Source organism: Sciurus vulgaris, assembly GCF_902686455.1.
Source record: "Sciurus vulgaris genome assembly, chromosome: 3".
Taxonomy (NCBI): Eukaryota; Metazoa; Chordata; class Mammalia; order Rodentia; family Sciuridae; genus Sciurus; species Sciurus vulgaris.
The window spans coordinates 154,596,592-154,608,602 of record NC_136463.1 but is presented as its reverse complement, the minus strand read 5'-3'; the positions used below and the strand labels follow the sequence as shown (position 1 = coordinate 154,608,602).

The following is a 12,011-nucleotide window of genomic DNA, read 5'->3' as shown; positions in this document are numbered from 1 at the left end:
GTCTTTTGCACTGTAGGAAATGTAGTAGGATCCCTGGTCTTTCTACCCTCTAGATGCTGGTGGCAATCCTCCCCACCCCAGCCCATACACACAGCCTCGACAACAAAAAATGTCTCCAGACATTGCCAAATGTTCCCCTGGGAGTAAAATTGCCCCTGGTTAAGAATCACTGATCTACATATGTGCTCTCTATATATTGGAATGTTTTAAATATTCTATAATAAAAAAAAAAGTTTAAAATTGATGGGTCGAAGTTTCACTCTGTGAAACACAACCAGGAAGACATCATTATGAGCTAAGAATGCCTGAGCCTACTGAAGGCCTTTGAAGTGACAGTGCAGAGCAGGGTGAGCTGACAGTTTCAGTGGGGTTTGACTAGCAGGTGATATTTCTAGAAATGGTACCAGGTATCAAACATCCATGACTCCAGATACACTGGAGGAAAATTCCTGCAACTTTTTTCAATTTCTTGAGAAATCTAAAAGCTTACATCAGCCTTTTTGGGCACTGTTTAATTTTTTAAAAAATATTTTATTGATTTTTTTAAAAACAGAGCCTGTGTTTATATAAACCCTTTCTTCTAAAGCCTTGGAAGAGGTCCATGCATTTTATCACCTTAGCAGAGTTGACTGTCTAACGGTGGCCCTCAAATGGTGGGCTCACTCCAGGAATAACACCCAGCATGCATAACATCGCTGTTCTCAGAGGATGAGTACCTGAGGTCCCATTCTCACCATGTACCCCCTTGACCTAAGAGTCACCCTAATGATGTGATTCTACTTACAGAATCTATTTGGTCCTTATACTTGCACTGCTGTTCCCTTTAACCCCTGATGGGGAGAACTTATGACCCACATTTTAAAATGAAGAAACACACAAAAAGAAGATATATGACTTTTTCAAAATATCAGAACCCAGATTAATTGATTAGAAATAAAGCTGGGCACAGTGGCACATGCCTATAATCCTAAGCAGTTTAGGAGCCTGCAGCAGTAGGATTGCAAAGACAACCTCAGTGACTCAGCAAGGCCCTAAGCAATCAGTGAGACCCTGTCTTTAAATAAAATATAAAAAAGGGCTGGGGATCTAGCTCAGTGGTTAAGCACCCTTGGGTACCTCCCCGCAAAAAAGAAAGAAATAGAGTTGGCATGAATGTTGGGGCCCCTGGTCTTAGTCTTCATGCCTTTCCCACCAGGCTGTGCACTACGTTTGGGCACATGTGAGTGTGTGGGTGCAGTTGTGTGTGTTTGCATCTGTCTGTCTTTGGGGGTTTATGTGTTTTTCTAAGGTCACGGTGTTAAGGAGGAGAAAAGGCAAAAGATTGAAAAGAGGAGCCAGAAGGAGGGGAGCGGCTGAAAGAGCGCAGGATGCAGAAGATCCCCTGGGCATGACCTCTCTGGATCTGTTTCTTTAACAGAAAAACTCATAGATCGATTGCAAAAATCAAATGAGATAAGCATTTGAAACACCTAAGTTCTCTCTAAATAAACGTAGTGCTTGTTCTTATTAGAATGATCATTTAACACGTATTTACAGATGATCAAGCAACCCTCATGGTAGGGTGACTCACATTTTCATCATTTTTTGGCACCAGTTCTTACCATATGTCCAGCTCAGAGGAATACTCAGTGGCTCCCAGCAAAGCATCAGGAGGCCGGTACCAGAGGGTCACGACTTCCGAAGAGTATGTCTGGCTGGGAATGGACTTGGCCCGAGCAAGACCTGCCCAGAGGGGAATATCAGAGAACGCATTGTGGTGGCCCTTCTGGGAGGGACAGTGATTCACTCTACCAAGGAAAGTGTGACTGGCAGAGTAAACAGCATTTTAAAAATAACACACAAACCTTGGGGGATTTTAATGGAACCACTCAGTTCTCTTGCCCTTGACCCTTGACCAAGAGGAATTCCCAAAACTTGACTGCTTTGTAGCTGGGTGTGGAATTCCTGGTGGCTAAGTGTGGTCAGCTGACCAAGTTCTTACCCATATGATGTGAACAGAGATAATGTGTGAACTTCTGGGTCATGTCCTAGTGGAGGAGTGAAGTGTTCTGCTTCCCTTTTCTCTTTCTCTGAGCCGTGATGAGCCCGAGGTAGCAACCACCTTGAAATACACAACTAAGAAAATGTCGTGGGGATGATGGAGCCATGGACAGACCAAGCCTGGGCTAGGACACCAGGGGCCACCATATGAGCTGACTGTGTGGTCAGGACTCTTAGCTTCTAGCATTCTACACCTCTGTAATTTGTGGTCTCTGCAACAGCAACTATACTAACTACATTTAGGACTAATATGTCCACGCTCCATTTTTGTAGCACAGGAACCCCTAGTTTCTCAGGTAAATGGTGGGGTCTGCTGATCCAAATTATTTAGTTTATTAGGGCCTGAGATGTTTTTCTCTTAGGCATGTTCTACAAAATGAGAGTATTTTTGTTAGCTGTTTATTTCACATAATCTATATGATTTGTCATTGGGAAAGACCATTAAAGGAGGAATTCACTGTTGTAGAGAAGTGGTAAATGATTGTCTGTTAGATGCTTACATGTCAGGATGAATGCTACTATTTCATAATAAAGTCCTACAGCTACAGCACCAGCATTTGACATTTGCCAAACAGAGAAGAGTGTGGCTCCTCCGCTCTCATGGAACCAGTTTGTTGACAAGCATTTATTGAGCACCTAGTATGGTACAGGGAACTAGAGATAAAATGATAAGCAAAACCAATCCCAGCTGCCCTCATAATGCACCAGTGGAGGAGAAAACATTTTACGTATGTACATTTGTATAGGTGCATGTGTGTGTACATTTCTGTGTACCTGTGTGCGCATGCATGTGTGGATGGTGTGTGAATATAATTATAAACTGTGATAAGTGCTAAAATGGAAAGATATCAGCGATGCTCAGAGGAAATTTGTGTCACTTTGATGGGAACACAGTCACACTTCTGTAGATATTTAGATGAGCAGGAAAAAGTGTCCATTCCTGCAGGAGTCTGTGCTGTAGTCTGTAGTTAACCTCTTTATCCTGGGATAAGCTTGATCTATTCTGACAGAATTTGTAATATCCACTCAGAGGTAGGGAAACCTGCTGAGTAGAGTCTAATATAGTGGCCAATGCCACTATATTAAAAAATGGCAGCAAGGTAGTAGTGGATGCCTAAGTTTTGGGGCATCTGACTAGATTGGGGCTCAATGGAGTCCGAGGAAGCTGCTGATCTCCCCTCTTTCTTGCCTCACACTTCCTGGATGGCAGTTATCTGATATTCTCACTGGGCATCTCCTTCCCCTACCCCCAAGTTTTCAAAGGCCAGGACTAGTCAAAGTACACAAAAGCACCATTGTTCACAGCCCAGAAAGAGACCTGAGGGGTGACTTACCGAAATCAGCCAGTTTGAGCTCTCCCAGGTGACTGATGAGCAAGTTCTGAGGTTTCAGGTCCCTGTGAAGAACGTGTTGGTGGTGGATGTACGCCAGGCCCCGCAAAAGTTGAAACATGAAAAGCTGGAAGGAATGAACACCAACCTAAGGACATTTGAGCCACTATGCGTTGACTTCTCCTCTAAATCAAAAACAGGCATCTGCAAGAATATAGTGGAAGTGTCTCTTGAGAAAGAAAAAAAAAAAAAAGACTACATTTATTCAGAGAGAGGAAAAAAGGATAAGGAAAATCCAGTAACTAGACCACATCCTAAACAAAGGGATCCTGGGTTCTCCTACATCTCATTTCTTTGACACTGCAGGAATTACCCTTCCTTAAAAATATAAAGCAAAACTTTGAAGTTTCCTTTGGAACACTAGTTATTGATTTAGATGTGAAAGATATAATCCCCCCCCCCCCCACCAATGAACTTGGCATATAAGATCAAAGTTGACCTGGAAATGATATTCTAAAGTTTACAACTATGAAAGTTTTTCAGACTCTGATATGAAACCCTCTTCAAAACACCACACAAGGAGACCTGACTGGGAAGGGTATCCCTTCAATGGTGTTAAGAAATAAAGGAATCTTTTTAAACTTAATTTTCAAGTCTTACATTCAAAGCTGAAAACAAGAGAAATATACAGTATAGGTGAAGAAGGGAGAGACACCAAGAGACATGAGACTCCCCTCCCAAACAATCAAAAGAAAATGAGAAATAAAGAGTAAAGAGAAAAAAGGAGAAAGAGCGGGGTTGTACTGGCAGAAAAAGGGAAACTACATTCCAGGCCACAATTTTAAAATATTTCATGTGGGGGCCGGGATGCAGCTCAGTGGGAGCATGCACAAAGCCCTGGGGTTCATCCTCAACACTGAAAAAAAAAAATACTTTTTTCTTGTGGTTGTGAAGCACAGAAACCAAAGCCATTACTAAATTCCCATCCACCTAGAAGCCAACAAGGAAAAAACAATGTATCTCTTCCTATTTTCCAATGCCACTGGCAATGAGAATTCAAACACCAGCATGAGTGTTTACAAAGATCTCTGCCAACTGGGAACATGTTCTGACAGTTTAGAAAAGGCCAGGCTCAGCATTCTTGGGAACACAGGCAAAATGGTAGATGTGGATAAATCCACTTTTCTCATGGCATCTTGGAAACTAGGCACTTCAGAGCTGCTAGGATCTGTGCTAACGTAACAATGACACGGAGACATTGGAGTCAATTTAATGAGCAGCTTGGTCCAACCAAAGCAGGAGATGGGCAAGCTTATCTGCCAGATAAAGATAGATAGATAGATAGATAGATAGATAGATAGATAGATAGATAGATAGATAAGACATATAGATACATAAATACAGATACGACTATATATCTATACCTCTTTATATGTCTATATAGATATGCATATATACATATATATATATATATGGCGATATGGCTCAGTGGTAGAGCCTTTGCCTGGTATGTTCAAGGCCCTGGGTTCATTCCCCAGTACTGGATGAAAAAAGAAGTTAAAAATTTCTTGGGCTGAGGATGTAGCTTAGTACTAGAGTACTCGTCCAGCATGTGTGAGGCCCCCAACACCACCACCCCGATTTTTTTTTTTCATATGACTCTTTCTTCAAATGTTCACTGTTCCTATGAATCTTCCCAACACGTTCTCTTTCTGGTACTTCAAACACACAACTATTCAATTTACCATACACCAATAAGCTACCAAAGCACAAAATACCTATGCCAACATTTAAACGTTCCAGTTGGTATAGATAGAAATTTTCACAGACAAGACAGTATAAAGAACCAATTTAAATTCTGGGCAAAAGATAAAGTACCATAGTATATGCTGAAAAATGTGTTTTTCGATGAAAAGGGATGAAGGAAAGAGGGAGATGAAGATGGGAGAGAGACAGCAGATAGGAAGATGGTGACCAGAGAGGGTTCTAACCTTTGGAAGAGAACTTGTCCTCTGTTTACAGATAAGAAAACCAGGACTCCAGGAAACTTTAAAAATATATCTAAATCTGGGCAAAGTGGTACATGCCTGTTATCCCAGCCACTCGGGCGGCTGAGGCAGGAGGATCAAAAGTTTGAGGTCATCCTTGCAAGACCCTGTCTCAAAATAAAAAATAAAAAGGACTGGGGATATAGCTCAGTGGAAGAGCATGCTGGGTTCCATCCCCAGTGCCGGGGGAAAAAAAAATGTCTAGGAAGAGTCTAGAAAGAGACAAGAGTCGAGGCATAGACTCAAATTCAGACCTGCCTGACTCCACTATACCATCCTGAGAAAAGACAGGAAATTAAAATATGACAGGAAGGAAAGAGTCGGCGGCTGGCTGAGTCAGAGACACAGCTTCTTGGTGGGTCAGCTTGAAATGCCTTTCATGTCCCAAGTGTAGACAGGTCTCACTAATTAGTCACGCCCACCTCCTACCTTCTTGCTTGATGCCTTGCTTCTCTGCCTCAGGTACCTCTAAGCATTGTAAGTAGCAAAGCCCTGCAGCACTAAGGTATAGTATTTTGAAGCCACAATTCTTAAAACTGCAGTGAATGCTGACTAAGCTCACCACCCACTCACTCTTTCATCCCTCCCAGCCTCGATTCTTCCTTCAACAATTACTTCATCATGCTATCACCAAATCCTATGGTGTTTTCTCAGTCAAAGTCAAGCCAGACCATGGGCAACTCTTTCCAAAGAGGCTTCCCATACCCCAGGGGTAAGACCTGTTTCCAACACAATAAGGTTTGGGAGAATCAAAAAAATTCCACTGGGCTAGTGCCATCTGGGCTAGGAGTCTCTCAACAACAGAATCGGATCAGTCAGCCTACTATTTGTAGGGAAGCCTGCCTCCTGCCACCCATCCCTAGGTCTAGTATTAGAAATCTAAAAACGCAGAGAGTACTGCAAAGCTTCATGTGTTGAAGGCCTAGTACCTCATGAAGCAATGTTCAGAGGTGGGGCATGGGGAAATGATTGGATCATGATGGCTCTGATCTCACTGATAGATTAATTGGATGGACTCATAATTGAAAGGGCTACAGGGAGATGGTGGAAGCTGTAGGAGGTGGAGCCCAGTTGGATGAAATACGTCACTGGGGGCATGCTCTGGAAGGTCATTTGTTCCAGGCCTCTCTTTCTCTCTTTTCCCTGTCTCCATAAGGTGAGCAGCCTCCTCCACCACATGCTCCCCACCCTGATGTTCTGCATTACCACAGGACCACCCCACCTGCCACCAAAAAAACAAACAAACAAACAAAAAAAAAAAAAAACAAAACAAAAAAAAAAACACAGAGCCAACTGACCATGGACTGAAATCTTGAGCCAAAAGTCTCTCCTCCTCTGAATTGATTTTCTCAGGTGTTTTGTCATAGTGACAGAAAGATGACTAATACAAAGGCAAACCTCACTAGGATTCCCACTGTGTTTTTCTTGGTCACTTTTCAATGTATAAGTCTCTAACTATTGCCTTCTCTCCCATAAGCTCATTTCCATATTACTCTGCTTTTCCTCTCATTGAGCCCAGTATCTGTTGCTTTTTTCTCTCCCAAACCTTTTCACTCTTTACTCTCCACTCCTCAGTCCTAGTTTCAAACACTCCAAAAACTCAGCTCTGATGAATTTCTTTCTGCCTCCTTTCCTTCAATGCAGTGTGAGTTCACTGCTTCCCTACAGTATTCTCTAGTATATGCTGTTTCTTTTTTTCTTTACATTTAATTTATCTTTAAATTTTTCTTTTTTTTAGATCACTAAAGGTAGGATAAGCTACCTCTCCTTTCCCAATATCATTTCAAAACCATTACTTTTTCTGGGTATGGTGGCACTCACCTGTCATCCCAGCTATCTGGGAAGTTGAGGCAGGAGGATTGCAAATTCCAGGTCAGCCTGGTCAACTTAGCACAACCCAGTCTCAAAATAAAATTTAAAAAAGAGCTACAAATACAACTCAGTGGTAGGGAGACCCTGAGTTCAACCCCCAGTACCTCAAAAATAAACAAACAAACAAACAAACAAAAACATGACTTCTCTACCCTTAACTTTAGATTTTCATGCCATCAGCTAGCCTTCCTTTGCCCCGTCTTCAATGTCATCATCTACTCAACTACTGTTCAATATCATTCACTAAATACTTGGGCATCTGGATCACAGCTGCTGCCTCATGACACCAGTGTCCAGGAGAGTGAGTCTAGCCAACCTCCTCCGCTCCCTGATCTGCTTCTCTGGTCTATTGCAGCCACTGATTCCACGGTCACATGCTGGTTTCACCATCGCATGAAACTGTCCTCTGAAATGTGAAACTAATCCCCCTATAAAAACGTTTCTACAGTGAGGCCTATAAAGAGTTTTTCTACAAAAGACCATAATCACCAATGCCTTTTGCTATGAAATCCAATAGATCCTCTCATTTCCTATCTCTGCCACATTTGGCATTGTTGACCATGTTTTCCTTCCTAACACTCTCTTTCTCGCTCTCTTTCTTTAAAAAAAATTTTTTTTAGTTGTAGATTGACACAATACCTTATTTATTTATTTATTTATTTATTTATTTATTTATTTATATGTGACACTGAGGATCAAACCCAGTGACTCACACATGAGTCACTCTACCACTGAGCCACGACCCCAGCCTCTCTCTTTCTTTTTCTTGGTTCCCCAGTCTCCTCATTTTTCTCCTGCCTTTCTGGCTGTTCCTCTAATAGCTTCCATATTCTGATCATTTGAACCTATATCTCCAACTCTGATCTCTTTCCTGACCTTTAGACTCACGTGGCCTGATGTTCACCTGGACATCCCGTCATCTCCTCACTTAGCAGGTCCAAATATCATTCACTGTATCTTTTCAATATCCATTTTCTTCCTATTCCTCTATCTCAGTGAATGGCACCACCCTCCCCCTTAATACTCAAAGCCAGAACAATTCCTGCCAGTACTTCCTCTTCCTGTCAAGGCTGGCTCTGTAACTGATGGCATTTCGAGCCATTTCCCTCCGCCATCATCTCACATCTAGACCACTGTTGTTCTGATTAGCCTCACTGTCAAAGGCTGGAACCTGGTAGACACCAGCACTTAGGGAATGAGTAGAGAAAGAGAAGTCTGAAAATTATGGGAGTGAGAGTTGGGGGCAGGGCAGGTAGGATCAATCAAGGAGAATGTTGAGTCAGGAAAATACAACATTTTTTAAAAAAAGAGTATTTCCCTCCTTTCTATCTACTCACCACCACACTGTCATCATCGTGAACTTTGCAAAAACAGTATCTGAGTTTATTCCCTTCCTGTTTAAAACCATTTAAGGGGTCCTCATATGGAACAGAATGACAGACAGGCCCTTTATGCCCTGGCTCCTACTTCTTATTTCCTGAGTCTCGCCTTTAACCATCCCTAAGTCTGCTACTCTTAAACTCCAGCCTTACTGAATTAGCTTCAGTCTTGGGATGCACCACACCACCTCTGCCATTCTGGCATGTTCACTGCTGCCGCCATCCTGGGGAAATCATTCCTACCTGCTTTGATTGGGCAACTTTTTCCTTTTTGACTCCATATGCCCCCAATAAATACAGGACCCCAAATGTACAAAATTACAGCAGACTCACACCAAGACACATTATAACAAAAATGACTAAAATACAGAATAAAGGTAAAGTCTTAAAGGCCATGAGAGGAAAAAAAAGCAAATTACACATAGGGGAAACCACAATTTGGATCTCAACTGATTTCTTAACCCAGACCCTCAAAGCTAGGAGGTCATGGAACGACGTATTTCAAGCTCTGAAAGAAAATGGATGCCAACCAAGAATTTTATATCCAGCAAAATTAAGTTTCAGATTTGAAGATGAAATAAAAACCTTCCATGATAAACAAAAGTTAAAAGAATTCACAATTAGAAAGCCTGCATTACAGAACATTCTCAACAAAATATTCCATGAGGATGAAGTGAAAAAAAAAAAAAGTGAAAACTAGCAAAGGGAGGAATTACACTACAGGAATAATCAAAGGAGAAACTAAATCACATTAAAAGCCAGAAATATACCAAAGTGACCAGGAATACAAGTCATATCTCAGTAATAGCCTTGAATATTAATGGCCTAAACTCATCAATCAAAAGAAATAGACTTGCAGATTGGGTTAAAAAACAAGACCCAAAAATATGCTGTCTCCAAGAGACTCACCTCATAGGCAAAGACATCCTCAGACTGAAGGGGAAAGGATGGGAAAAACATATCACTCACGTGGATTGTGTAAATAAGCAGGGGTTTCCATCCTCATATCAGATAAAGTAGACTTCAAGCCAAAGTTAATCAGAAGGGACAGAGAAGTTCATTTCATTCTACTGAGGGGAATTATACATCAGCAAGATATAACAATTATAAATATTTATGCCCCAAACAATGGAGGATCTATGATGTCAAACAAACCCTTCTTTGTGTGTGTGTGTGTGTGTGTGTGTGTGTGTGGTGCTGGGGATTGAACCCAGGGCCTTGTGTTTGCGAGGGAAGCGCTGGACCAACTAAGCTATATCCCCAGCCCACAAACCCTTCTTAATTTCAAGAATCAAATAGACCATAACACAATAATACTGGGTGACTTTAACATACCTCTCTCACTACTGGACAGATCTTCTAAACAAAAACTAAATAAAGAAACTGTAGAACTAAGTAATATAATCAATCATTTAGACTTAACAGATATATATAGAATATTTCATCCATTAACTAACGAATACACTTTTTTCTCAGCAGTGCACGCACAGATCCTTCTCTAATATAGAGCATATCTTATACCACAAAGCAACTCTTAGTAAGTACAAAAAAATGGAGATAATGTAGGACCCCCCAAAAGGAAGACCCTTACTCTAGTCTCAGGATGGCGCGCTCCAGGAAGCACGAGAGACCGGCTTGATGCAAAAGCACGAGGCACTTTAATAACGGAGCTCCGGGCCAACACGTATCTCACGCAGGAGATAGAGGAGTTGACCCCGAGGCTCAGTAGTCAGGGGTTTATATAGGAAAAGTTAGGGAGTTTGGCGCGGGTACACATAATTGGCTGATTCAAACATAAGCGGGCACATGACTACATTGATTACATCAGCAAGTAGTACGTGCAAATTGACATTCCAGCAATGTGGTAGGGCAGTTTATTTTGGTTAGCAGGGGTCAAGTTAACCTTAAAGAAAAGGGAAGAAGAGGGAAAGTGGGTGACACCAGATGGTCCATGGCCTTGTGGAGATTGTTTATCCTCCATGGCCAGTTAGTTTTTGATGTTTTGGCAGTCTTATTTTAGGCTTGTTAAGGTATGTTCAGGCCTCAAGCCTGTCCCTCTTTGTTTCTTTTCCTAAGTTCATTTGCTAGACTACAGATTCTGTGCTTTAATTATGGGCACTTAAATTTTAACTCCTTCAATAATACCCTGCATTCTATCAGATCATAATGAACTGAAATTAGAAATCAATGAAAATAAAAAATAGAAGCCATTCTAACATGTGGAGACTAAATAATACATTATTGAGTGACAAATGGACAGCAGAAAAAAATCAAGGATGAAATGAAAAAATACTTAGAGATAAATAAGAATACCAATACAACATACCAAAATTTTGGGGACACTATGAAGGTAGTTCTAAGAGGAAAGTTCATTGCATTGAGCTCATTTATTAAAAGAATAAAAAGTCAACAAATAAATGCCTTAACATTACATCTCAAAGCCCTAAAAAAAGAAGAACAAATCAACACCAAAAACAGAAGACAGACATCATTACCCTATGTACATGTATGATTACATGAATGGTGTGAATCTATATTGTGTACAACCATAGAAATGAAAAAGTTGTACTCCATTTGTGAACAGTGAATCAAAATGCAGTATGTAAAAATAAAAAAATTAATAAATGGAAAAAAAAAGACAGGAAATCATTAAAATCAGAGTTAAAATCAATGAAATTGAAACCAAAGAAACAATTGAAAAAATTGATAAAACAAAAAGTTGGTTCTTTGAAAAAAATCATTAAAATTGATAAACCCCTAACCACACTAATGAAGAGAAAAAGAGAAAAAACCCAAATTACTAAAACACTTGATGCAAAAGGAAACATCACAACAGACACAACTGGAATACAGAAGATAATTAGAAACTCTTATGAAAATTTATACTCCAATAAAATAGAAAATATTGAAGACATTGACAAATTTCTAGAGACATATGACCTACCTAAACTGAATCAGGAGGTCATACACCATTTAAACAGAACAATTTCAAGTAATGAAATGGAAAATGTCATTAAAAACCTACCAATTAAGAAAAGTCCAGAACCTGATGGATTCTTAGCCGAATTCCACAAGACCTCCTCAAATTATTCCAAGAAATAGAAACAGCACTCTTCTCCCTCCCCAAACCAACTTCTCCTATTTCTGTTAATAAAGCTATAATTCTCCTTGTCAATCGAAGTTCAAGATCAGTCATGATTTTGAACAACCCCATCCTTTTCTTCCTACTGCCCAGTTAGCCCACAAGCCCAGATTGAACTCTTCTTTGTAATTGTTTTTCACATTTCTTTCCATTCTTACCATCGCTACCATAATTTAGGCCTTTATGACTTTTTACCTGT

At 40.6% G+C, this 12,011-nt stretch overlaps 1 protein-coding gene across 1 annotated transcript in view; it reads right to left on the bottom strand.

Moving 5' to 3' along the window:
• CDK15 (cyclin dependent kinase 15) overlaps positions 1-12,011 on the bottom strand; it is a gene marked incomplete at its 5' end in the record, with an annotated part of 87,501 nt that overhangs the window by 54,426 nt on the left and 21,064 nt on the right. The window contains 2 exons of the mRNA XM_079130681.1: positions 1,602-1,722; positions 3,375-3,498. Coding sequence (XP_078986807.1) covers positions 1,602-1,722; positions 3,375-3,498 — 245 coding nt within the window. The remainder of the gene's footprint in view (positions 1-1,601; positions 1,723-3,374; positions 3,499-12,011) is intronic.